Source organism: Acanthochromis polyacanthus, chromosome 8 (assembly GCF_021347895.1).
Source record: "Acanthochromis polyacanthus isolate Apoly-LR-REF ecotype Palm Island chromosome 8, KAUST_Apoly_ChrSc, whole genome shotgun sequence".
NCBI lineage: Eukaryota > Metazoa > Chordata > Actinopteri > Pomacentridae > Acanthochromis > Acanthochromis polyacanthus.
The window spans coordinates 35,375,706-35,402,366 of NC_067120.1; the positions used below are offsets into that span (position 1 = coordinate 35,375,706).

Consider the following 26,661-nt stretch of genomic DNA (forward strand, 5'->3'; position numbering starts at 1 on the left):
ATTCTTTCAGTTTTTAAAGTAAATTGTCATTTTTGTGATTTTTTTAAATATAATTCTTTGTTTTTGACTTTAAAAACTCACCGATGGGTTTTGGGGTTCAGGGGTTTAATGGAACCAGTTTGACTCAATGTGAACTAATTCTGACTAAAAATAGGTCGCTGAGAGTTGATGTGGTGCAGCAGCTCTCCTCAGGTCTTTAATTTCTTTTTGGTCTGTCAGATTTTCCACCACAAAAGCTGAATTTCACTCCGAGCTGAAAAAACCTCTGATGTTGATGCTAAAATAAAAGAACAAGGCTCCAAATTTAAGTTGGAGGAGCTAAAAAATAACAAAAACACAGAATTTTTTTGCTTTTTAAGAACTCTGTCAGAACAAATGATTTATTTTTTTGGTGAATTTTTAAATGAGACATGTAGAATATTCATATTTTTAATGATTTGATTGAATAATCTTTGTGAAATCCGTCCTCATTTGCATTTTGAGTTGTTGGTTTTCATCGTGTGATAGAATCTCGGCATCACCTAGATGTCAGTAAACGCTCCATCCAGCCTCGTTACATTTACAGACCGTCGTGTTTTACAGAAAAGAACAAAACGACCCCCATCTTGTCGAGATGAACCTCGTGAACCGAACAACGGCGACTCTCGTCTCCTAACGGGGCATTCATGTTCCCCCGCTGAGCGATCTGCCCTCATCATCGCCGTCTTTATAAAGGGTCACCGGGGGGAATATGGAGCCCCCGTTTGAGCGCCGAAGGCTGTAGCGTAATCATAATTCCCTCGACCTCCGGTGACCCCTCGGAGGCTTCGACAACGACGAACAGAAAGCGGCACATGCCGTAAAAATGGCTTTTTCATTTCAAACAATCACACGGCGGCGGCGGTGAATGAGAGGCCAGATTACATAAGCCGGGAGGGTGACCGGGGTGAGATAAGTGCTTTTTCTCCAAAACGTTAACGCTCTCATTAAATTCCTCCTCCAACCGACGCTTCCATTGGAAAAACATGATTGTTGGGGGAAATCTCAATTAATATGTTAATGTGTGCGATTTTTCAGCAGCAGAGACACCAGAGCTCATCCACACGCTTTGTTCTTCCTCTGCTGCCGTTTGGAACCAAGTTTCCTGATCAATCGATCGATCAAACCAGCAAATTAAAAACTTATAGCTCCTTTTATAAAGGTCGGTGATAAATAAAGATGAAGGCACAGATGGAAACAGTTCAACTTGAGGCTAAAGATGCGTTTCTACTGCAGGAACCTTTTGAGGAACCAGATCTGGATGAGAGTTTTACCCCAAAATGTTCCTTTTTCTGCTTTCAGGCTAGAATTTGCAGCACCGAGTGTCTTTACTTGGTCAAATTAGATGTAAAAACGCATAATATGCAGAACACAGCCTCAAATTAAAAGTTCATTATTCTTTGTTTAATAACAGCAAATATATTTTTTAAGAAATATTCAATTAATTTTATAGGTGGGCATTTTATTAATGATCAGTCGAACAAGATTATTATGTGATATTATGTTTTCTGCAGAGTGTTAGAGACACCATTTTTAGAAACAACTTAAACAAGTTTATTTAGTTTCTGTTTGTTGAGTTTCGACGACCGAAAACAGTCAAAATCAAGCATAATTTAATAATAACGTTAACCGTTGTTCGAAAACAATCTTCCTCTAGCTATTTAACCCTTTAAATCCATGAACTTGCTGGTAGGTTCGAGACAAATTGTCTTTAAAAACTCGCCAAAAATGACACCATTTATCAATTAGAAAAGCACTCGGAGAGCGCAGACCTCCGCCAGGCCATCTGTCTGTCTGTGTGTCTGTTTTCTGTTAACAGCATAACTCAAAAAGTAATGGACGGATTTTCACCAAATTTTGGCGGCCATCTCTCCATTGTACATAGTCCTTCAAAAAAATCCTGGATCCAGACGGTGATCCGGATCACCTCCAAAATCTAATTGATTGTTACTTTTGCTCTTCTGGACATTCTGCAAAATTTTGGTGAAAATCTGTCCATTACTTTTTGAGTTATGCTGTTAACAGATAAACAGACAAACTCTGGTGATTACATAACCTCCTGGCGGAGGTAATTAGAATGTGTAAGAACAGACAGAAGCATCAGATTTTTCAGACGGTCCTTGAGCTCATCTTTTGTAGCGTAACAACTGAATGTGTTGACTTCATGTCTGAATAAGAACTGCTCAGTTTCCTGTAAAATCTGCAGCAGTCCCACTAAATCCAATCTTGTAGCATTTATTATATCACTCTTACCACAGCAAGAGTCTGAAATGCATGAAGTTTCATTAACAGATGTACGAACAGCTTTACTTTGAGTTGTCTGAAGTGATTTGGGGAAGTAGAAACAATATTTACCCCAAAACATCACAGTGAACAAAAGACAAATGCTGAACCTTTTGGACTACGAGCAGAAAATTAAAACTTTACTCATACTCTCAGTTTAGATTAATGATACAAGACATTAGCAGGAGCTTGTTGCTTCCAGCTGTTGGTAGGAATTTCTCGTCTGAATTAATGAAATACCTCAATTTTTGGTGGTAACTTCATTCAATATGCAGGAAACAGGAGTGTTGGGGATCTAAAAGTGTTTCCATTGGGTTTTAAAGCCTTGTTATGTTTGGACAAATATCAGCACACCAGAAATGTGGCAATCAGCGCCAAAACTGCTGAAGTGCTACAACCTCCAACACAAAAGTAATTCAAATCTATGTAAAATTGATATATGTGTGTGTGAATGAGTGACCACGTGGCCTAATGGATAAGGTGTCTGACTTTGGATCAGAAGACTGAGGATTCGAGTCCCTTTGTGGTTGGAGTCTTTAAATGTCATTTAACATTCAGTCCTTCTCACAAATAAGTTCCCATACAAATAAAATGCATTCTCACTTGTGCTGTGAGGTGACCATACTGTTGAAATTAACATAACTTCTTCTGTGGTGTCATGGAAAAGACGTCCACTTTCAAAGAGTCTCAAAATCCACAAGCCTTAAATTTTGTTTGCTGCCAGTTTTCACACAAAAACTTCCGGTTAGGTCTACACACCTAAACTAAAAATGCCATAGTTTGGGTTAAGATACTCTCACTACAGGTTTGAAGGGTCTCCTCAATGAAGCAGAGTGAGCCAACCAAGTGTAGATTAGTTGGGTCAGGACTAGTCAACCTGGTAACCCGTCTCCAGCCTCCCTTCCTGTCTCAATGGGGATCTTGTTGATTGTTTAAGCCTCCTGTTAGGTTTGTTTAACATAATTTTAAAAAAAAGTTTTCTATTTATGGAGCTACATTGGTAAATCAACACGAGAAACACTTCTCTTCACGTTGGGTTTGCAAATATGTGAAATGAACCATTTTGATTTGATATGTTGGTTACAGTTATTAAGCTAAGCATAAGAAGTTTAACAATCAAGAATTTTTAAAAATTGTTGACTTTAAAAAGGGTCAATTTGACCCACAACAGGAGGGAATCCTTTCCCTGTAAATGGTTGTATTTATATAGCGCTTTTATCCAAAGCGCTTTACATGATGATATGTCACATTTACCCATTCACACACTGATGGCGGGAGCTGCCATGCAAGGTGCTAACCACAACCCATCAGGAGCAATTAGGGGTCAGGTGTCTTTCTCAGGGACACCTCGACATGAGCATGACGAGCCGAGGATCAAACCGGCAACCTTCCAGTTACAAGACGGCCACTCTACCCACTGAGCCATGCCACCCCTGGGACTTCAATGCGTTAATTTCAATTAATTAATTACAGGAGAAATAACGCATTTAAACTACGAGATGTCTTATATACAGCTAGAAATTACATTTACTTCAAAATGGAGTTACCATACCCAATTGTTTAGGATTGAGCAGTGTGAAGGATTTCTGCATTACAATTGCTGTGTCCGAAATCGCATACTAACGTACTACTCATACTAAGTGTGACGTCAAAATAAGTATGTAGTGCGTTCACATAAGATAGTATGAAAAGATTGAGTACGCGAGAAATACCCGGATGTATAGTATTTCCGGAAAATTTTTAAGTATGCGCGGTGACCACACTAGTCATACTCAACCGCCCCATAATGCTTTGCGAGCTATCCACCAAAATGGAAGCCTCCGCGGGATGTGTGGCCGGACTGCGGCGATTTTTATTTTATTTTATGTGGTTAAGTAGTCATCCTAATCACCCCACAGATTTGAGAAATAGGCGTTTTATGACCAACGTTTTAAATTTGTCTCCCATCGTGCTACTGAATGCTAGCAGCTAGTTGCAGCAGCTCGCTTTGCATACAGAACAAGTAGCAGCTACCTCCAGTAGCCTGCAGCTACAATTGAAACGATTCGCATAATCTGGCTAATAACTGCATGTGGAGTGCCGGCTTGAAATTGCCACATTAATTATGCGACTGTTTGTTAGCATAAAAATCAACCTGAAGCTGGCATATTTGATAGCCGTACTTCCGTTTTTTGTCGTTGAAGGTTTGAAATGCATTATGGGAAACATAGTAGTATACTATAGTGTGGACAGTCAGCATTCTAATCATACTTATAGTACATAGTATACACTCATTGAGAATGTAGTATGTAATTTCAGACACAGCCATTAACTGACAATCACAACGTCCAACCATGAAGGGACTCAAACCCTCAATCTTCTGAGCCGAAGTCAGATGCCTTATCCATTAGGCCACATGGTCTTATTTCACCCAGACAGAAATCATGAAAGGTTCTGATTTTATTCATGTGCTAACATAACTGCACAAGGGATTTCTAATCATCAATCAGCCTTTCAACACCATGAGCTAACACAATGTAGCATTAGAACACAGGAGTGATGGTTGTAATGTAGTAATCAAAGGGAGTGCAGTTTCCAGTCGGCAAGCAGAGAGTTTTACAGGGGTTTAGCTTCTAAAGGGGCACCATGACAAAGTCTTTTGTGATGTTTAATGACCTTCTTAATGCGAAACACACATTAAAGCGTTTTTTTCAGTGACTAAGCAGTCACTGAAAAAAACATTTCTTTCAAAAACGAGAACTTTTCTAAGTGATCCAAACTTTTGAATGATGGTGTATATGTAAAAAATTACATTTACTTCAAGACTGAGTTACATTACCCTCAAAGGGTGGTCAGTATGAAGGATATCTTCATTACACTGTGATCTCAATCACCAACCATGAAGGGACTTGAACCCTCAATCTTCTGATTCAAAGTCAGACACCTTGTCCATTAGGCCACGTGGTCTTACGCACAGAACCATATATCTGTTTTCTGTCATTTTATACTTTGGTATTGCCTTTGGTGTAAGTCATTGTGGGATTTCAGTAGTTCTGGCAACGATGGCCTCATTACTGATGTGGTTGTAGTGTTGCCTGTGGAGTTGTCATTGACAAAAAGCAGTCAATCAATCGACTAGTCAGTGTTTATAATCTTCAGGAGATTTCAAAGATGGTGGAAACACCAACAACAAAACTTTTTCAGAAAGTTCCCAAACATTCGTTTATGAAGCCAAAGGTTCTGGTACCGGGGACTTGAATTTCACAACCATTGGTATTCATGAACTTTTTCAGGTTTAAAGGTTTCTGCAGCAAGTCGTAGGTTCATTTGAGGAAGTTAGAAGCAGAATGGTCTAATCCAGAAAAAAATCCACACTGAGATTTATATAAGTTCTGTAATATTCTATGGTCTAGATTTTAGATGCACAGTGGTCAAACCCACAACACAAAAACAGCGTTACAGTGGAATGTTAGGTCATTCTGGAAAACACTGAACTTTGAACCCATTTTTCTCAAAAGCCACAAAAAGTGGGTTAGACCACTCTGCTTCCAAACCTTTCAAATATCCTTCGAGGTATTGTGAGGCCAATGGGTTTCTTGTTAGAAAGGACTAGAATGTTTTTTCAAACTGTTATGACCTATATTTCATCTGTTTCTGTTTTGTTGTTTACCATTTTCAAGGGTAGAAATTGCACTTTTGTATTGATCTGTTGGTCCGTTTACTTTGCCAAACATGTTTTGTTTACCATTTTTATTGGTCAAGGTTCCCTGGAAGTTATTTGAAACCCTTCATTTATGGTTCTAAATGATTAGTGAAGCTTTCTGTCTTTTCAAATGGATCCTGCTGCTGTCTGATGCTGCAGGTATTTAATGGACTCAGAGGAAAAACTCCTACAAACAACTGGAAGCAACAAGCTAAATGTCAGCTCCTGTTCATCTTTTGTGAGGAAAAACACCCAGATTATCAACATTTTTGGAGAATATCACGAATCTAGGCTGTTTTATTATGATAAAAACATTTCGTGGACATATCAGTTTATAGGCTAATAAATTACACCAGTCACTAATCAGTCCAATGACAAATCCAGAAGACAGTCGACAATACGCAAACAACTGCACAGTAACTGCAGGATTTTTAAAATGCTGCACAAAACACTGTTTGGAGGTTTGGGGGAAGGAACATCAGTGGAAACACAAGAGATAAAACCAAAAAAATTCAACAAAATGTGATTGAAACACTATAATAACCAAATATATGAGTGGGGGTAACTGTATTTTATTTAAACTATTTAAACCAGTAATTTAGGCAATTTTAAGTGAAATAAAAGCTTCATTGACTTTAAAAAGCGATGCTTTCTTGTATAAAGTTGAAATATAAAGCTAATTGTGTGTATTTTAAAGGACAATTACACTGTAAAAAATGAGCCAGCTGCGGAGTCTTGTTGACTTTCCTGACAGCTTTGATCGTCGTGTCTTTTAATGAAAGCTGTCAGCTGCTAACATCAGATTCCTCCAAAGTTTAAAGCAAACAAACAACTTTTACGTTTGATTTCCTGCGTTTTTTGATCATCGGAGCGCCGCACTGTAAAACTGCAGCTTGTGTTCCTCAGTATAAATAACAGGGTCAGGATTTTAGGTTTTCAGACCTCCAACACCGCTTCCCAGCATGCACCGCCTGCAGGTTAAAACTCGTGGTTGAATGAAGCGACTCGAGGCGTCCGACTGCCTGTGATCAGCCGGAAAACAAGCCGTGACGCCGACAGCTCGGCTCCTCTCGCTGCCTCTCATGTAGCATCCTCCGGTTAAAGATGAAAATGATCCACGGTGACTGTTAGCGGAGCAGCTGTCGGGAAGTTTGACATGATAAAAGATGAATTAAAAACAGAAACACAATCTAAAGCTCATCTGTGAACCCAAAAAAACAAACAAAAAAAAAACAGGTTGGAGTCAGTTTACCTTTGAGGAAAACAACAAATAAAGTTCAGTCATGACACTCAAAATTTTAACAAAGTTTGTTGCCTCCATTTTCTCAGATTCAGTCTTAATGTTATTAGAGCCACTGATACTTTCATTTTCAGTTGCTGTTGGAAGTCATTTTGAGTATTTTTTAGCCACTGTTTAGTTTTCAGTCACTGTGAAAAGTTGTTTTCAGTTGCTGTTATTTAGTCACTTTACTATTATTTCCGTCACTGCTGAATTTTCAGTCACTTTCCTTTCAATTTGCTGTTTAAAGTCACTGTTTCGTGGCTGCTTATAACACTTTTACTTGTTTTCAGTTGCTGCTGGAAGTCATGTTTAGTCACTGTTTAGTTTGTAGTCGCTGTGTAAAGTCGCTTTAGTTGTTTTCAGTTGCTGTTACAGTTGTGTTCAGTCTCTCTACTTTGATTTCAGTCTCTAGTTTTCAGTCACTGCTTAAGGTTGTTTTGAGTTGATGTTCAAAGTCGTATTCAGTTGTTGTCAGTCACTGTTTGCCTTTGTTTTCAGTTACTGTTTGAATTTGTCCTAAGTTTGTATTATTTAAAGTCAATGCCAGTTGTTTTCAGCCACGTTTAGTTTCCAGTTGTGTTATTTTCAGTTGCGATTTGCTCGTCTTTAGCTGCTGTTTAGACTCACTTTCAGTTGCTGTTTGAAGTTGTGGCTGTTTCTAGACATTTTAGTGGGTTTCAGTTGCCGTCTTAATTCATTTTTAGTCATTTTTAGTCACTGTACAAAGTTGCTTTCGCTTGCTGTTTACTCTTGTTCTTAGTGGCTGTTCAAAGACGTTTTTAGTTGTTTCCAGTTGCTGTTAAAAGCCATTCTTAGTCATTTTCAGTCGCTGTTTAAAGTTGTTTTCAGTCATTTTTAGTTGTAAAGCTGCTTCAGTTTCTGTTGTCATTTGTCTTAGTGGATATTAAAAGTCATTCTCAGTTATTTTTGGTCACTGTTTAGTTATTAGTCACTGTGTAAAGCAGTTTTCAGTTGATTTCATTTGCTATGAGGCTCAATAAGGCTGAAAAAATAGTGAAATTTGAACCCACCACTGTGTGCTTCAGCTGAAAATATTCATAGTATGAAGGTAAAACTTTGTGTGATTTCATCAAATATGCTAAAGTTATTGTACATGAAAAATCAGCTGGTTGGAGGAACTAATTGATTGTCCGTGAAATGATCTTTTAACCTTCTAGTAGCAGAAATGACTCCTGATGACCCAGACTTGTGGACCTTTTTTAATATTTCCAGGTTAAATCCAGTGACGCTCTCTGCTTTAACAGGTAACATAAAGTGAGTTTCTATAAAATTCAGCCTCTGCAGACCTCCGTCTCCGTTAACTACCTTCAGTCAGCGCTGTGGGATTAAGAAGTCAGAGTCCTTTTAAGTGGAATAGCTTAGCGTCGCGTCGCTGGAGCGCACTTCATCAGCGTCTTTAATACGTTTCTGTCCGTCTCACTGGGCTGTTTAGAGACGTTTAATTTGCAGACGGAGTCGCTGAGTCGAGGCTGCGGGGCTCAGCTCTGATTTGTAATTAAAGAAGAGGAAGAAGAAGTCCTGCCCTCCTCTTCCTCATCATCATCTTCATCATAAATCAGTCAGAAAAAAACACTCAGAAAACAACACTGTTATTGTAAACCAGCAGCATATAGAGGAGCTTTAATAAGTCGTGTACTTTTGTTCTGTAAATTCATATTTTCATCCGTTTTTAATATAGAAGCTCAAATATTTGACCTCTTTTTATTGAATATTACACAATAATAATCGCACAATGAGCTCCTGCTGCTATTTTTCTACTTTCTTTATAATAAATTAGTGAATAAATCATAAGATGCTCAAACTCATAAGATACCACTGAATGTCATTTGATTAATTTCGTACGTATTTTTAGTAATACAAATACTGAATGCAGAAAGTAAAGCATAAAGTTCTTAGGATATCTCTCAGATTTGTTTAGTTTCTCGCTTTATTTTAGCTTCATTCAAATTTGACATTTAAACCGTTAGCGTTATTAAACATATAATAGGTTAACATATCTTTTATTTTTATCTTTTCATCTTTTTCCTTCACTTATCTTGTCTATAGTAGTGCCTTATGTCTTTTCCTTATCGTAGCTCTTTTTCACGGTAATAAATTTCTTTTAATCACCTCTACATCAGATTTCTTTTAATATCATTACATCTTAGATCCTTTTTGCTTATTTCTTATTTCATTACATCATATTCTACCTCTTTTTGAAGTTATATTTATTTAGCTTCTCTTTTAACCTTATACTTTTTTCTTATTATCTTATTTAATCGTATCATATCTCTTTTTTCCTTTATCTGTCTTTTCCTCATCTTTTCCCTGTTTTCTTGTTTTATTTCATTTCTTTTACTATTTTTTAAATCATATCTCTTCTTTTCTAATGTTTTCTGGACAGAAAGACAGGATGAGATATCTTTTTATTCCTACCAGAACTCTTTTTTCCTTTTATTTCTTGTTTATTTTATCATATTATCATATTGTATCTCATTTTCCTCTTATTGTAGCATATTATGTCTTTTTAAAATCTCTTTGGAGTTGTATTTTATCTCTTTATTTTATTTAATTTAAATTATTTCTCCTCATTTTATGGTGTTTAATCTTCTCAGGCCATGTTCTGTTATTCTATCTTCTTTTTGTCAGTTTTTCGGTCTTTCCTCTTTAGGTCAATAGTCAACATATCTTATCTCTTTTTTATTTAATCTCTTTTCTTGTTATTTTACCATATTTTATCTCCTTTTATGCCTATTTCGCCTCATTTTCCTTTATCTAGTTGTTTCTTTTTTGAGTTTTGTCATGTATATTGTCTTTTATTATATTTATTATATTCTTTTTATAGTATTTTGCTGCATATTTTTAATTCTATCACATCTTATTTTTGCCTTTCTTATCTTATCGTAAGTTATATTATCTCTTCATCTCTTGTTATCATCTTATCTCTGTTTTTATCTATTTTTCCAATCTTCCTTTTTATTCTCATTGAAATATCTCTTATCTCTTTTTTAATTTTATCATATACTTGATCTTGTTTTATCTCACCTTATCTCATTTTCCTTTTCCATTGTGTAACTGTTTGTTTCTTTTTCTTATTTTAGTCAATATTTTTGACACCGTCTCTCTAATTTAGCTTATCTCATCTCTTTTTAACCTTATTGTGTTGCTTTTTCTTTTTGTAGTCAGTATTCTCACATTTTTTTAAAATTTTGCCTCTAATGTAGCTTCTCTAATCTGATTTTACCCTTATTGTATCTCTTTTTCGTATTTTAGTCAGTATTTTTGATATTTCTTTGTAATTTTGTCTCTAATTTAGCTTATCTCATATCTTTTAAACCTTATTGTGTCCCTATTTCTTATTTTAGTGCGTATTTCAGATATTTCTTGTCAATGTTTTCTCTACAGTATAGCTTATCTCATCTCTTTTTAGCCTTATTTTGTCTCTTTTTCTTATTTTAGTCAGTATTTTTTATATTTCTTTTTAATGTTGTCTCTTTAGTTTAGCTTGTCTCATTTCATTTCACCCTAATTGTATCTTTTCTCATTTTGTCATGTCATCTGATTTGTTTTTTATTATCTCGTGTCTTTCCTTCCTATTTTTTCACATTTTTCTTCATTCTTACACATTATTAGGTTGTGTCTTTGTTAATCTAACTGCATCTATTTTTTGCTGTCTCATCTCTTTTTGTCTTTTATTGTTTAATCTCTAGAAAGGCCTTTTTTTCTTTATCATCGTTGCTCGTAATGACTTGAATCACAGCGGCTAAGAGCTCTCTGACAGTCTTCAGAGAATTCTTTCGCGTTATTTAATCCATTAAAACAAACACTTTCTTTTTCTTCTTAAAGGAAAAGGGGACAATTAGAGAGGTAGTTTCATCTGCCTTTGTTCTCATCTGCAGTTTTTATGATGAGAAAACGGCAACAAAAGAGACAAAAAACCCCGAGACAACAAAAGACATTGGAGCTTTAAAAGGTTAATTCAAGCAAAAATGAAAATGTCAGCAGACCAAGTTGACTCTGGTCTCTGTTGTTTTTAAACGGAGCGTCTCCTCCTTCCTCGACGGCCTTTTTAAACTCCTCGCAGCCTCTTTTAACCGGCCGCCCACTCTGCAGGATTTCACTGCTCACCGGGTTTGACGGAGCGGCTTGTAAACGCCACCAATTAGGACGGGCAATTGGCATACAAAAGGGCCGTCGGTGAATGGCGATGAGAGGTGGGAGGCTTTCCTCTGTAGCTGTCAGAGGATCTGAGGAGGAGGAGGAGGAGGAAGAGGCAGCCGGCCGTGTTTTGACAGCATGAATAGACGGAGGAGTGGAAGTGGCTGGGAAAGGCTTTTGTTATGCTAACCAATGGCCACTTTGCCGAGGAGGGGGAGACGCAGGAGCCCGTCCACGTCTCGTCCACGCTGAATGAGCTGATTTTATTATCTTGTTGATTCTTCTGGAGGATGAGGATGAAGGGGGGAGAGAGGTCAGCTGAATATTCCTCCTGACAGGATGACGACGTGATAAACTGGAGGCTACAGGCGAACAAAGTGAAGCTTCTTTCAGACATGAACTCCTTCAGCGTTAATCTGAGAGGAACTAAGCGTGTGAATAGTCCTCATCAAACATTTTAATATTACTTCATCAGTCTGTTAAAGTATTATCATTCAGTCATTCAGACACAGGTTAGTTTTCCATTAATGTTCCTCACAGACACCCAACCCGGTCTACGCTGGAAACAAAATGATAAAAACCCAGTCTAAAACTAGTCATAAACCAGTATAAAACCAGTTTAACAACAGTCTAACAATGAGTCAAAAACTAGTCCAGAAATCAATCTGAAACCAGCAAAAAAAAAACAGTCAGAAAATGGTCTAAAAACAAGTCAAAGATAAGTGCAAAAAACAAACCAAAACCAGTCCGAAACTAGTCTGAATCATGTTCAAATCCAGATTAAAATCAGTCTAAAACTGGTCAACAACCAGTCAAAAAGTCGCATGAAAACAGTCTAAAAACATGTCAAAATCTAGTTCCTCACAGACACTACAGTACGCCTTTGATTCTATGCAAGAAACAAAATGATAAAAACCCATTTAAATACTAGTCCAAGTACATGCCTAAAACCACTCATAAACCAGTATAAAACCAGTGCAAAAAACAGTGTGAAAGCAGTCGAACAATGAGTAAAAAGCTAGTCCAGATGTTAATCTGAAACCACCCCAAAACAAACCTATAACCAGTCCAAAAATCTGTATAAAATCTGTCCAAAAACAAGTCAGAAACCCGTCTATGATCAGTCCAAAACCAATAAAAAAAACCCAGTCTTTAATCGATCCAAAAGCAGTCCAGAAATCTGTATAAAATCCATTAAAAAAAAACAGTCTGAAGCCCGCATAAAACTTGTTCCAAGACTAGTCAAAAGGTTGTATGAAAACATCCGGAAAACACGTCAAAATCTAGCCAAAGAATCAATCTGAACTTAGTCTGAAACTAGCCTTGACCCAGGGCAAATCCAGTTTAAAATTCAGTCTAAAACCAGTTCAAATACAGGCCTAAAACCAATCAAATACCTATATAAAACCTGTCCAAATACCAGCGTGAAAGCAGTCTAACAATGAGTGAAAAGCTAGCCAGAAATAAGTCTGAAACTAGCCCAAAACCTGTCAGAAACTGGTCTAAGAACAAGTCAAAGACGATTCCAAAAACCAAAATGAAACAATCCAAAACTAGTCTGAAACCAATCTGAATCATATTCAAAACCAGACTAAAACCAGTCTAAAACTGGTCAAACACCAGCCAAAAAGTCGTACGAAAACAGTCTAGAAACATGTAAAAATCTAGTCCAATCCTGTTCCTCCCAGACACCACGGTCCCCTTTGATTCTGCGCAAGAAACAAATGATAAAAACCCAGTCTGAAACTATTCCAAATACAGGCCTAACACCAGTCAAAACCCTGTATGAAGCCAGTTCAAAAACCAGTGTGAAAGCAGTCTAACAATGAGTCTAATCTAGTCCAGTAATCAGTCTGAAACCAGCCCAGAAACTGGTCTAAAAGCAAGTCAAAGATGATTCCAAAAACCAAACTGAAACCAGTCAGAAACTAGTCTGAATCATGTTCAAAACCAGACTGAAATCAGTCTGAAACTGTTAAAAAAAAACCACAGTCAATAAGTTGTATGAAAACAATCTAAAAACATGTCAAAGTTTAGTCCAATCTAGTTCCTCACGGATACCACAGTACGTCTTTGATTCTACCAACAAACAAAAACACAAAAACCCAGTCTAAACTAGTCCAAGTACAGGCCAAAACCAGTCAAACCCTGTTTAAAACCAGTCCAAAATCAGCATGAAAGCAGTCTAACAATGAATCAAAAGCCAGCCCTGAAATGAGTCTGAAACCAGTCTGAGACCAAGTCCAAAGCAAATCTGAAACCAAATGACACCAAGTCCATTACAAGTTCAATGCTAGTCTACAAAAATGAATCAAAAACATTAGAATTTAAGTTTTTATTAGTTAAATGCGGTCACCATCAGTTTTGTCTGCACAAATGAATAAAACAGTCTAGAAACCAATCAGTATCCAATCTGACTCAAGTCCAAAAACAAATAGAAAACCAGCGTGAAACCAGTCCAAAGCCAGCCTTGAACTAGTCTAAAACCAGATCAAAGGCAGTCCAAAAACCTGCACAAAAACCATTGCAGATACCAGTCTAAAACCAACAAAACACCTGTGTGTAACCAGGGTAACAACTAGTGAAAAGCCAGTCCAGAAATACTTCTGAAAATGGCCTCAAACCAGTTTGAAACCAGTGAGAATCTAGTCTAAAACCAGCTGAAAAGCACACCAACACCAGTCAAATATAGCATTTGAATTGTGAATTTTATGGGTTATATTCTACAGTGACAGTAATCTTTTTTCTGTATGAATCAAACCTGAAGAATTGCCTCATTCTTGCCATAGTTTTAGAACAACAAAATGTGGCCGTCTGCTTTCGATTAACCTTCTTTTCCTAAATAAACACTAATGTGAGCAGCTTACATCTTATTTTAATGATCATATTCAGGTTTCTGCGTCTCAAATGTGAGCGTGCAAACACACAGCTTGTGTTTACTCCTCACGCCTCTGTTTTCTTACCTTTAATTCACCTCTGCAATGAGCCACAATCACTTAGCGAGACACCTCAGTGAGTGTGTGTTGGTTCGCTAATGAGGGAGATGAAGAGCAGCTCCTCCTCCTCCTCCTCCTCTCCTGGGATTCATGCCTTCGTCTGTCTGTTCGGCACAGTAACCGTCCATCATAACACCAGGAGTTTCCACCGCAGAGCGTCCTGCTGTGCTGGGAGGGAGGAGTGTTTCATCCGTTATTACCCATCATCCTCGCTGTTTGTTTTCGCCTGATGTGAAGCGTTCTGCCACCGAGGACGATACAAACATCGAGCTTTAGGTGTTTGGATTCTTCTCTGTCCAGTCGGGAAGATCTGTTTTCAGCCAGAAGAAGAACAAGGAGTCCTTCACAAGATGAACATTGTGGCTTTAGAGTGTAATACGATTCTAAAATCAGTCTGAAACCAATCTAAAACCAGGCTAAAACCAGTTAAAACCAGTCTAAAGCCAGTCCAGTTAATATGATCTGTCTCAAGTCCAGTTAGGAAGATCTGTCTGAAGCCATGAGAAGAGCAAGGATTCCTGAAAAACATGGTCAGAGCTGACCCTTGATCTGAACGTCTTAAAGTCAGAGCTCAAAGCAGTCCAAAACCAGTCCAAATCCAGTTCATAACCAGTCTAAAACCAAACCCAAACCAGTCCAAAAACCTGTAAAGCCTGTAAAAAGCCTCTTCAGAACTGGCCTAAAACCAAATTTTAAAAAAGTTGTATGAAAACATCCTAAAAACACATCAAAATCTAGCCCAGAAATCAATCAGAACCTAGTCTGTAACTAGCCTTGACCCAGGGTAAAACCAGTTTAAAATCCAGTCTTATACCAGTCCAAATACAGGTCTAAAACCAGTCAAAAACCTATAAAACCAGTTCAAAAACCGGTGTGAAAGCAGTCTGACAATGAGTCAAAAGCCAGTCCAGAAATTAGTCTGAAATGAGTTCAAAACCAGTCAGAAACTGGTATAAAAACAAGTCAAAGACAATTCCAAAAACCAATCCAAAAACTTGTATAAAGTCAATTCAAAAACCAGTCTAAAGCCTGTAAAAACCTGTCCAAAAAGCAAATGAAAAACCAGTCAGAAACTGGTCAAAAAACAGTCTTATGAAAACAGTCCAAAAATGTATCTGTACCTTGCCTGAAACTAGTTTAAAACCCTGTCTAGAATCAGTCCAAACACAGGCCTAAAATCAGTCAAAAACCAGCATAAAACCAGTCCAAAAACCAGTGTGAAAGCAGTCTAACAATGAGTCAAAAGCCAGTTCAAAAATGAGTCTGAAACCAGCCCAAAACCAGTCAGAAACTGGTCTTAGGCAAGTCATAGACAAGTTCAAAAATCAATCTGAAACCAGTCCGAAACTAGTCTGAATCCAGTTTGAATCATGTTCAAAACAAGTGTGAAACCAGTCTAAGACGAGTCAAAATCCAATCCAGAAATAAGTGTGAAACCAGTCCAAAAGCAACCCTGAACCAGTCTGAATCAAGTCAAAGAATCAAGTGGAAACTAGTCAAAAATTAAGTATTTTCTTAAGTTTTTCATACTATTCTAAACACCAGTCAAAACGCCTAAAACCAGTCAAAAACCTCTATAAAACCAGTCCGTAAACATGTCAAAAACCAATTTGAAGCCAGTCCAAACCCAGCCTAAAGCTAGTCTACAACCATTCTAGAGACGTGTCAACTCTGTGCTGCATCAGGTCAAAAAAACAACCACAGAAATGAACAGTTTGTGAGTTTTGACAAAGATCAGAAAAAAGCAGCAGACGTGGAATCAGTGAGAACTGTGGAAATATGTTGTTTAAAAGACGTCTCTTCAAATTACAGCAGGTGTTGTAGAATAAACAAAAAGCTGACAGTGTTTTCTCACAGCAGATGCCACGAATCGTAGTCTTGAAGGATTTTAACTTGTCCTGATGGGTTTTTTAGCTCCACACTAAGCGTCGTCAGGGAAAATTTACAGTTTTAAAATTCCCACATTTACTCTATATGGATCCAGACTGTACTTTTATTTCCTCCTGGTGGGAAGAAATCGCACAAAGAGCCAACAGAACGGAGGGATGAGTGAAACAATGAGTGCAACAGCAGACATGAAAGGGATTTATTCATGTATGGAGAGAATGAAAGAATAAACGAGACAATCGAACGGTGCTCATTAACACAGTGAGAGCAGACCTTTCCAATCTGCCACGGCGACTGCAGACGGTAAATAAAGATGTCAGGTTGGAGATGAAAGCAGCCTCAGCCTCCACGAGTCCTCTGAAGTGTGTTTTAGGGAGCCTTTGAGACGTCTAACCGTCTTTTTAGGGATTTAATGGATTCGTTAGATTTTAGCCCTTATCGCTCCTTCGGGGAGCTTCACTCTCAGTCTGCTCCAGTCTTATATAACGTTCACACTGCAAACAATTACACAACCAATTATCCCAAAGATAATCATTAATGCGAGAACACAGACTACTGCACCATTCATTGTTCCAGGTGGGAGAACAGGTCGGTTTTATCTCATCAGTTCAGATCAGAAACCGAACACGGAGAGACGTACACAAGTAAGATTTGACAAGAAAAAGATATTACGGCTGTTAATATATTGTGAGCTGAAAGACAGAATATTTCAAGGATAAATATTTTTGATATTTTGTTGATGAAAGTTTGAATAAGTCAAGAATAAATCCACAGAAAAGTCTGAGAAGATTTGAGAATATTTCAGGCACATGTTGTCGGAAAGGATGTTTTCAGAAAAAGTTAGAAAATTTAAGAGAACCCAGGTCAGAACCAGTTTAAAACCCAGTCTAAACCCAGTCCTAATACAGGCCTTAAACCAGTCAAAAACCTGTATAAAACCAGTCCAAAAACCAGTGTGAAAGCAGTCTAACAATGAATCAAAAGCCCGTCCAAAAATGAGTCTGAATCCAGCCCAACACCAGTCAGAAACTGGTCTAAAAACAAGTTAAAGATGAGTCCAAAAAACAATCTGAAACCAGTCCAAAACTAGTCTGAAACCAATCTAAATCATGTTCAAAACCAGTGTGAAATCAATTTCACAAGTAAAAATCTAATCCAGAAATTAGTCTGAAACCAGTCCAAAACCAACATGAAACCAATCTGAAACAAGTCTAACACAAGTCAGAAAACAAGTCAATAAAAGTATACAAAATAAGTGAAATCAGCCCAAAATTAAGTCAAATACCGTTCTAAAACCAGTCTATAACCAGTCTAAAGCCAGTCCAATATCCTGTATATAATCAATTCAAAAACCAGTCTGAAACCAGTCTAAAACCTGTATAAAACCTGCTAAAAACAAGTCAAAAAGCATATTAAAACCAATCTAAAACTGGCCAAAAACCAGCAAAAAAGTTGTATGAAAACAGTTAAAAATCAGTCCAAAAATCAATCTGGACCGTCTGAAATTAGCCTTGACCCAGGGCAAAACCGGTTTAAAACCCAGTCTGATACCAGTCTGAATGCAGGCCTAAAACCAGTCAAAAACCTGTATAGAACCAGTCTAACAATGAGTCAAAGTCCAAGCCAGACATTATGCTGAATCCAGTCCAAAACCGTCGTCAGTAAATGGATAACTAGTCTTGAGAGAAAATGTTGTAATCTCTGTAAATTTGGAGGCAAACGTCAGATTTCTGGTGAGTTAATATTCAGTGTTGTTTGCTTTTCAGAGTGAAGACGACGACACGAGGAGCGTCGCTGCTTCGTCCGTCATGGTGAGTTCAAGAAACCGGAACAAAGAGCGTCCATCGGTGTGCAGTGTTTGTTTGTGTGAATCCTGCAGTGTTTGCTGTCAGCATCCACACAAACTGAAACAGATCCTCTCCCCCCACGCCGTTCCCATGGCGATATCCCATAATCACTGGCGGGACGCAGCGCCGGCTGCTCATTGGCTGTGACGGCCTCCCACTGCTGTCTGACTGGAAGCAGCAGGAGATGCTGGTGAAACTGGACCTGCTGGTTCACAGCTAAAAGTTTCAGTTTGGTCGGATTCTGTTCTCAGCATTGATTATTGACTCCACTGATTAATCTGACTGACTTCTGGCAGCTATAACTTGATCTTCGTGTATCATTAAGCTGGTTTACTAGAAGCCATTTAAACTACTTTTGACATTCTGACTCATTATAGACTAAAGATATTTTGTCTGCTGCACACAATAGATATGTTTAACTTTCTTATCTATTTGCCAGCCTGTTGTGAACTTAAAAATGTTCAGTATTCCAAATTTTTATATTTAAAACAATCATCACAGGTCTTCAGCATTTAGAAACTGCCAGATGCTAACTTCCATATGTTGAGTAATTAGCATAATTAACATAATTAGCATAAATTATCCTCTCTGATGTGGACAATATTTTAGTGGTTTTAGGTGTTACTGTTGTTACTGAATCCATTTAATAGACAATATTTTGAAAATTAAAAAAAAGTACATCCTGTAACACGTTTAAGTTATCTAAAGCAACTTATTAACTTGGTTAGCAAGCTAAGCTACAAGAATTTGTTCCATGAGCAAAATGTTTATCACCTTTAGCAAAGGTTGCAGCACTTAACAGTATCAAAAATAATATTACCTTTATATATTAATGCAGCCAGCAAGCTAAGCTGCAAAGAGACACTGGGTTTTCCTTCATCACACTACTAAAAAGATTATTGCATTTAGTGAAGCAACTTGGCATTAGCTCATTAGCTGCCTAGTTTTAGCTTTTGTAACAAATTAGTTTTAGCACAAGTTACTTTGCCAGTATTTGGTGATGATAATATTAAGACAGCACTGAACAGTGTGATAAAAAATACTATTAGCATTAGCTAACAAGCTACACACGTGGACAAAATTGTTGGTACCCCTCAGTTAAAGAAGGAAAAACCCACAATTCTCACTGAAATCACTTGAAACTCACAAAAGTAACAATAAATAAAAATTTAATGAAAATAAAATAATCAAAATCAGCCATCACTTTTGAATTGTTGATTAACGTAATTATTTAAAAAAACAAACTAATGAAACAGGCCTGGACAAAAATGATGGTACCTCTATAAAAGATTGAAAACTATTTGACCAGAGTGACATGATTAACTCAGGTGTGTCATTTAATTGACATCACAGGTGTTTCCAAACTCATAATCAGTCAGTCTGCCTATTTAAAGGGAGACAAGTAGTCACCCTGCTGTTTGGTGAAAAGGTGTGTACCACACTGAACATGGACAACAGAAAGCGAAGGAGAGAATTGTCCCAGGACATCCGAAAAAAAATTATAGACAAACATCTTAAAGGTAAAGGCTATAAGACCATCTCTAAATAGCTTGAAGTTCCTGTGACAACAGAGGCTCATATTATTCAGAAGTTCAAGACCCACGGGACAGTAGCCAACCTCCCTGGACGTGGCCGCAAGAGGAAAATTGATGACAAATTGAAGAGACGGATCGTTGGAATTGTATCCAAAGAGCCCAGAGCAACCTCCAAAGAAATTAAAGGTGAACTCCAAGGCCAAGGTACATCAGTGTCAGATCGCACCATTCGTCGTTGTTTGAGCCAAAGTGGACTTCATGGGAGACGACCAAGGAGGACACCACTGCTGAAAAAAACTCCTAAAAAAGCGAGACTGGAATTTGCAAAAATGCATGTTGACAAGCCACAAAGCTTCTGGGAGAATGTCCTTTGGACAGATGAGACCAAACTGGAGCTTTTTGGTAAGGCACATCAACTCTATGTTCATAGACTCAAAAACCAAGCATACGAAGAAAAGAACACTGTCCCTACGGTGAAACATGGAGGAGGCTCAGTAATGTTTTGGGGCTGCTTTGCTGCATCTGGCACAGGGTGTCTTGAAAGTGTGCAAGGTACGATGAAATCTGAAGACTATCAAGGCATTCTGGAGAGAAATGTGCTGCCTAGTGTCAGAAAGCTTGGTCTCAGTCGCAGGTCATGGGTCTTCCAACAGGACAACCATCCAAAACACACAGCCAAAAACACCCAAGAATGGCTGAGAGAAAAGCGTTGGACTATTCTAAAGTGGCCTTCTATGAGCCCAGATCTGAATCCCATTGAACATATGTGGAAGGAGCTGAAACATGCCATTTGGAGAAGACACCCATCAAACCTGAGACAACTGGAGCTGTTTGCTCATGAGGAGTGGGCCAAAATACCTGTTGACAGCTGCAGAACGCTCATTGACAAATACAGAAATCGTTTCATTGCAGTGATTGCCTCAAAAGGTTGTGCAACAAAATATTAAGTTATGGGTACCATCATTTTTGTCCAGGCCTGTTTCATTAGTTTGTTTTTTTAAATAATTATGTTAATCAACAATTCAAAAGTGATGGCTGATTTTGATTATTTAATTTTCAATAAATTTTTATTTATTGTTACTTTTGTGAGTTTCAAGTGATTTCAGTGAGAATTGTGGGTTTTTCCTTCTTTAACTGAGGGGTACCAACAATTTTGTCCACGTGTGTACATTACATAGGATTCACTTGGTTTTCACATTAGTAAAAAGATAAGACTAGCTGGCTTTTTTTGCCTTTTTTAGCAAGCTAGCGTTAGCGCAAGTCACTTTGCCAACATGCATTGATGATTATATTACTACAGCATTTAACAGTATGATAAAAAAAAACTATTTAACACGCTAACCTAGCTAGCAAGCCAGAAAAAAATTAATTGGGTTTTCCTTCATTATATTAGCAAAAAGATAATTGCAGTACATGAAGTTAACGTTAGTTCAAAAGCTGGCTAGTTTTAGCTTTTCAGATGGTTAATATTAGCCTAAGTCACTTTGCCAGCATTTATTGATTGGTGTGAACATTGAGACAATATTTTTCAGTTTTCTTCAGTTGTTGCTCATGTTTTTCATGGCGTCATTTACCTGAATCACCTTCTCATCTGTACGTTGCCTTCCTTTTTGAATAAATATTTTTATTATATGTTAAGTGCAATCAGGCAAAGTGACTTATGCTCATATTAGCTAGCAAAAGGGTAATTAGCCAGCTAGTGAGCTAATGTTATGAATACTAAAAATGAATACTAATCTTCAAAACTACTCAAATATTTGCATATCAGTGACACAATTTTCTGTTAATGAAGAATTACAGTACAGTTCAATTTGGTTTTAAATGATTTTATTAAAATTAAGTGACTGTTTTCACCCATAGAGAGGAAACGAGAGCAGAAAATAAAATAATTTATTAATTATAAAATAAATTTGTAGTTAACTAACTTGTGCATAGTTAACTAATTTAAAAAATGCAGTTTTATTTGAGTTAATTGTCTTTAAGTGTCAGGGATGGTGTATAAAACTGCAGGGTTGTGCTGGTAGCTAAATTCCACCTGCAGTTCCCGATATTTTGCTTTTGCATCTTTACAGCTGTTTTGTCTTTGGTTTGATTATATAAACATCCTGAAAGGATAACATAAATTAACCATCAGATTCGGAGTTTAACTTGCATGAACCCGTCCATGTTTGCGTCCTGCTGTATGAACTGTGTGAGCTGCCGGCTGCCTCGGCCTGCTGTCAGGCTGAAGGACAGCCTCCCTCTGTGCCTGCTCAGCCTGTGTAATTAACATGGAGGTATCAGGTAAACAGTGAGGACGGCCCGGCAGGCCTCTGATTAAAGGCCTGGGTGGTGCTTCACAGCGCCCTGCTGGCCAATAAACACCACTAATGGCATGAGGACCCCCGTCAGCCTGCAGCCCGGAGACCCGCCACGGCTAAAGGACAACGAGGACGCCGGCTAATGACGGAAAACACAGACAGGAGGGGGAATATTAGGGGGAAATAAACCTGTTTTTAGCATCAGATATTCACAACATCTGAAAAAAAAAAATCTGATCTGTTATATTTACGTCATTTAAAACTAAAAACTTTATCACACAACAAGCTGCTAAAAAGGCAGAGAGCTGCAGCACAAGCACAGTTTCTACTTCTTTTTCTACATTGTCCTGTGTTCACGATGCTGCGAGCACAAAAACAACTGCAAAGGAACACAAACAGCTGTAAAAATCATTAAAAACCACAATGAAGTTCAAACCAACCATACAAGCACACCACAAAGTGACACATAACAGTCATAGAACACACAAAATAACCACAAAGAGCCAAAATGTCCACAAAACAACACATAACAGCCACACTGATGCAAAACATACACAAAGCAATGCAAAACAACCATAAAGACACAATAAATGATACTAAAGAGACAGATTATAAGCAAGAGATGCAAAAAACAAAGACACAAACAACCACATATAGACAAAAACAACCACATATAGACACAAAACAATCACAATGCGACACAGAACAGCCACACAGATACAAAATAGCAACAAAAAGAAAACATACAACAATACAGAGACAAAGATTTACCAAAAAAGATACAACAAACAACACAAAATAACCCCAGAGACTCGAAATGACCACAAAGACACACAAAATTATCACAAAAGATACAATGCAACCCAAAAGTCTGCTAAAGAGATGGATAATGACACAAAAAACAAACAAAAGGTACAAAACAATCAGAGATACAAAGCAACCATAAAAACACAAATGTGATACTAAAGAGACAGATAATAACCAAAAGGGACACAAAAAAAACAAACACAAAGACACAAAGCAGCCATATAAAGACACAAAACAAGCAAATGAGACACAAAAAACACAAAATAAGCTCCAAAATGACCACGAAGAGACGCAAAACAATCATAGAAAGACAACAAATGATACTATAGAGAGAGGTAATAACCAAGAGACACAAAAAACAACCACAAAGTGATGAAAAACAACCACAAAGCAACACAAACAAATGTTAGAGACAAATATAGAGACAAAAATTAACCAAATGAAATGCAAAAAACAACAAAAATGAACCTCAAAGACTCAAAATGACCACAAAGACACACAAAACACAATCATAAAGTGACACAAAACGACAATAAGACCGAAAATGACCAGAAAGACTGGCAGGGGAATACTGGAGAAAGAAAAGCTGTTTTTAGCAGCAAACAAATGAGAAACAAAGTCTGATCTGTTTTATTCACGTCATTCAAAACTCAAACAACAAGCTGCTGGAAATGGTAGAAAGCTGCTGCACAAACAGACAGTTTGAGGTTTGCTGTCGTTCAGCAGCTCAGTCCGTTTAAATGCAAATGCAGGTTGGATGTTTTTACTGACTTCATCCTCCTCTTCCTCCTCAGTCTCTGTTCCACAGACTGCAGCTGGATCCTCTGGAGAAGGACTGGATGAGGAGCTGTGCTTCAGGAAACATGGCCGCCCAACGTCAGCTGCTGGCTCAGGAGCCCAGCCTGGTCTTAAAGAAGGTACAGACGTGACTCTGAACAGACTCAAAAACTAATTCATCACCATTTAAACAAGATATTTCACCCTTCAAACACCAAAGCCCACCAGCGAGTGTGAAATCCATGTTATATATTTTTAAAATCTCAAAAATGACACCATTTTTCAGAGCCAGAAACTTAAAAACAGAAAGAATAATCAGATTTCAACTTTCCAATAGTCCTTGAACTAACCGTTTGTGGCGTCCAGTTTGTCTGTAAAATTAAATCTGTCAGATTAAGCTCTTGATATTTCATCGAAAGCACTTTAATCTACTTTAATAAAAAAATCGAACTCAGCTGAACTGCAGGCAGTATTTCCAAAGAGAAGCAACAAGAATGGAAAAGAAAAGCCTTCGTTTTTCTTTTTTCTTTTTTTTTTACAATATTGTTAACAAATGTGGGCGCTTGGTAAAAATATTGAACATGCTGACTCAGTGTGAGCAGAAAAAAAAAACATTTTACACTGAATATCTGAGATAAGTGTGTGAAATTGACTCATATTTGAAAGAAACGTCAGATTTTCAACTTTCCAAGAGTCTTTAAGCTACTCATCTGTGACGTGAAGCTCCATAGGGAGAATGAACCAAATCTAATATTTAAATTTGTATACATCATCAAAATCACTTCATTGTGCATGTCCTATTTAAAAATTCACAAAAACTAAAGTTTTTTTTTACCAGATTCTGTTAAAAACTAAAAATTGTGACTGACTCAGCTGAGAAAAGTCACGAATGGAAAAGAATTAAAGCCTACTTTTTAAATTATTGGTAACATACCATGAACACAACATGTTGATTTCAGATTTGATTATTTTTTGTAAATTAATAATATTACTATAATAATAATAAAAAATTCACCTTTAGTTTTCCTTTTTTTTCATGATTTAACCCACTGTAACTGTCGTACTACACCCTAAAATCTCTTTAAGGGGATCAAAAATTCCTGGAAAAATCCTCAATTTAAGCTGAATCTCTGAGATAAGTGTGTGAAATAACAGATATTTTACTGTCGCGTGACATAGATTCATATTAGCTCAGAAAATACATCAACATTTAGTATTTATTACTCAGTATTTATCATCAGTGTCCATCTACATGCAGATAGGTTGGCAGATATTTGAATGGTGCTTCAGATGGAAATGCTAAATTATTCCAGTGTAATAAAGAGGTTACAGACGTTGGTCAGCAAGGACAGTATTTATGTCAACAGGGCAAATAAAATATATAATGAATATAAAAATATTCAGATGCATGTTAATAATCTCATCCTCCTTTTGTTTCTCTGCTTCTTTTCTGCTTCCACCAGGATTTCATCACTGTGAGTAAAACATAACACTGCAGAGGATTAGGCTCATATAGTTTTAGATGAGTCTTATTCATAAAGTTCAGAAAAAAGTTCATGGAAACGGCAAAATGTTCAAAAACAATAACCCCACAAGGTATTCTCGCTCTCTTTTCTTTGAATTACTGAAGATCTTTCTCCATTTTTCTCTGTGAATAGATACATAAACTTTGGTTTGTTTCTTATATTCCTTTGAGGTTTTAAATAAGTCAAAAGCAGATGTTTGTGGATCTCAGAGTGTAACTGAGGATACCTCCTTAAATGACAGCCGGCTGGTGTTAAGGCGGTCGCTCGAATCACGTCCCCCTTTTGTCGTTGAAACTCGATCGACGGCTTTCCAGAGCCGAGCGCTTTCAGAAAACAATTGGCTTAAGGAAATTAAATGTTGAAAGAGGAGTAAACAAGTTAGTAATCTGCTTATTGAAATGAATGAAAGCGGAGGGCAGCGGACGTGAATGAAGGAGGGATGGAGTAATGATCCTATTAGTCTGGATAAGAAGCTGTTGAGCGTCAGGCGGCAGGTTTGGATGAAGAAGATGACCTGATAAACTGAAATCCCATCAGCAGCAGAGACAGACCCCCTCCAACACACTTTACAACGGGACAATTCTAATACAACTCAGAGAAAAACTGAGCTAAGTTTCACCAAAAAGATAATCTCAGTTAGCAAAGCAAGTTAGCATTAGCTTATTAGCTGGCTAGTTTGACCTTTGTAGCAAGCTAGCATTTGCTCAAATCACTTTGCCAACATTTGTTTAGGAAAATATTATACTAAATAAACAACATAACAGGAGGCTTAAACTAGATATCTTGTATACAGCTAGAATTACATTTACTTGAAAACAATTGTTTTAAAGTTACAATACTGTGAAAAGGTTGTTTAGGATTGAGAAGGACATTTGCATGACATTAAGCAGTCACAGTGTCCAACCATGAAGGGACTTGAACCCTCAATCTTCTGATCCAAAGTCAGACGCCTTATCCAATAGGCCACATGGTCTATGTTGAAAAGTTTGGGGTCATCCAGATAATTTAATGTTTTCCATCAAAACTCACTTATTCATGTGCTAACATACCTGAACCAGGGTTTTCTAATCATCAATGAGCCTTTCAACACCATTAGCTAACACAATGTAGCATTAGAACACAGGAGTGATGGTTGCTGGAAATGTTCCTCTGTACCCCTATGGAGATGTTCCATTAAAAATCAGCCGTTTCCAACTTGAACAGTCCACATTAATCCACATTAACAAAGTCTAGATTGTTATGAGTTTTTTAAATTTAAATTCCATTAGACAATACTCTGTGGAAGGAGGTTCAAATGTCCTGTGTCCATCCTGTGGAGGAACGCGTAGAAAAGTATTTAAATTTGTGTCATTCTGACCTCATGCTGTTGTAAATGTGGCTTTAATCCCAGTAAGTGCTGCAGATTTAGTGTCACTGCAGGTTTCTACACTAACACGGGAAAATTCTGTCTTTGTTTCTGTTTCCGACTGCCGCCGTCGACCTCGTGTGATGTAAACTTCACCGCTCACAAAGGGGGTAAGTTGTCTTTTCCTGGCGGCCACGTTAACACTAATCATCTAAACA

At 37.5% G+C, this 26,661-nt stretch overlaps 1 protein-coding gene and 2 non-coding genes across 3 annotated transcripts in view; 1 reads left to right on the forward strand and 2 right to left on the reverse strand.

Annotated features, from left to right (window-relative positions):
• The window catches only part of LOC110965136 (uncharacterized), a 64,202-nt gene extending 40,283 nt beyond the window's left edge, over positions 1-23,919 (forward strand). The window contains exons 7-8 of the mRNA XM_051951541.1: positions 18,073-18,117; positions 23,590-23,919. Coding sequence (XP_051807501.1) covers positions 18,073-18,117; positions 23,590-23,724 — 180 coding nt within the window. The 3' untranslated portion in view covers positions 23,725-23,919. The remainder of the gene's footprint in view (positions 1-18,072; positions 18,118-23,589) is intronic.
• trnar-ucg (transfer RNA arginine (anticodon UCG)) lies at positions 4,630-4,702 on the reverse strand. Its single transcript has one exon. It is a non-coding gene; the product is annotated as a tRNA-Arg (tRNA).
• A 2,079-nt stretch (positions 23,920-25,998) lies between the features above and the next one.
• Positions 25,999-26,071, reverse strand: trnaq-uug (transfer RNA glutamine (anticodon UUG)). The gene has a single exon. It is a non-coding gene; the product is annotated as a tRNA-Gln (tRNA).
• Positions 26,072-26,661: the final 590 nt, after the last annotated feature.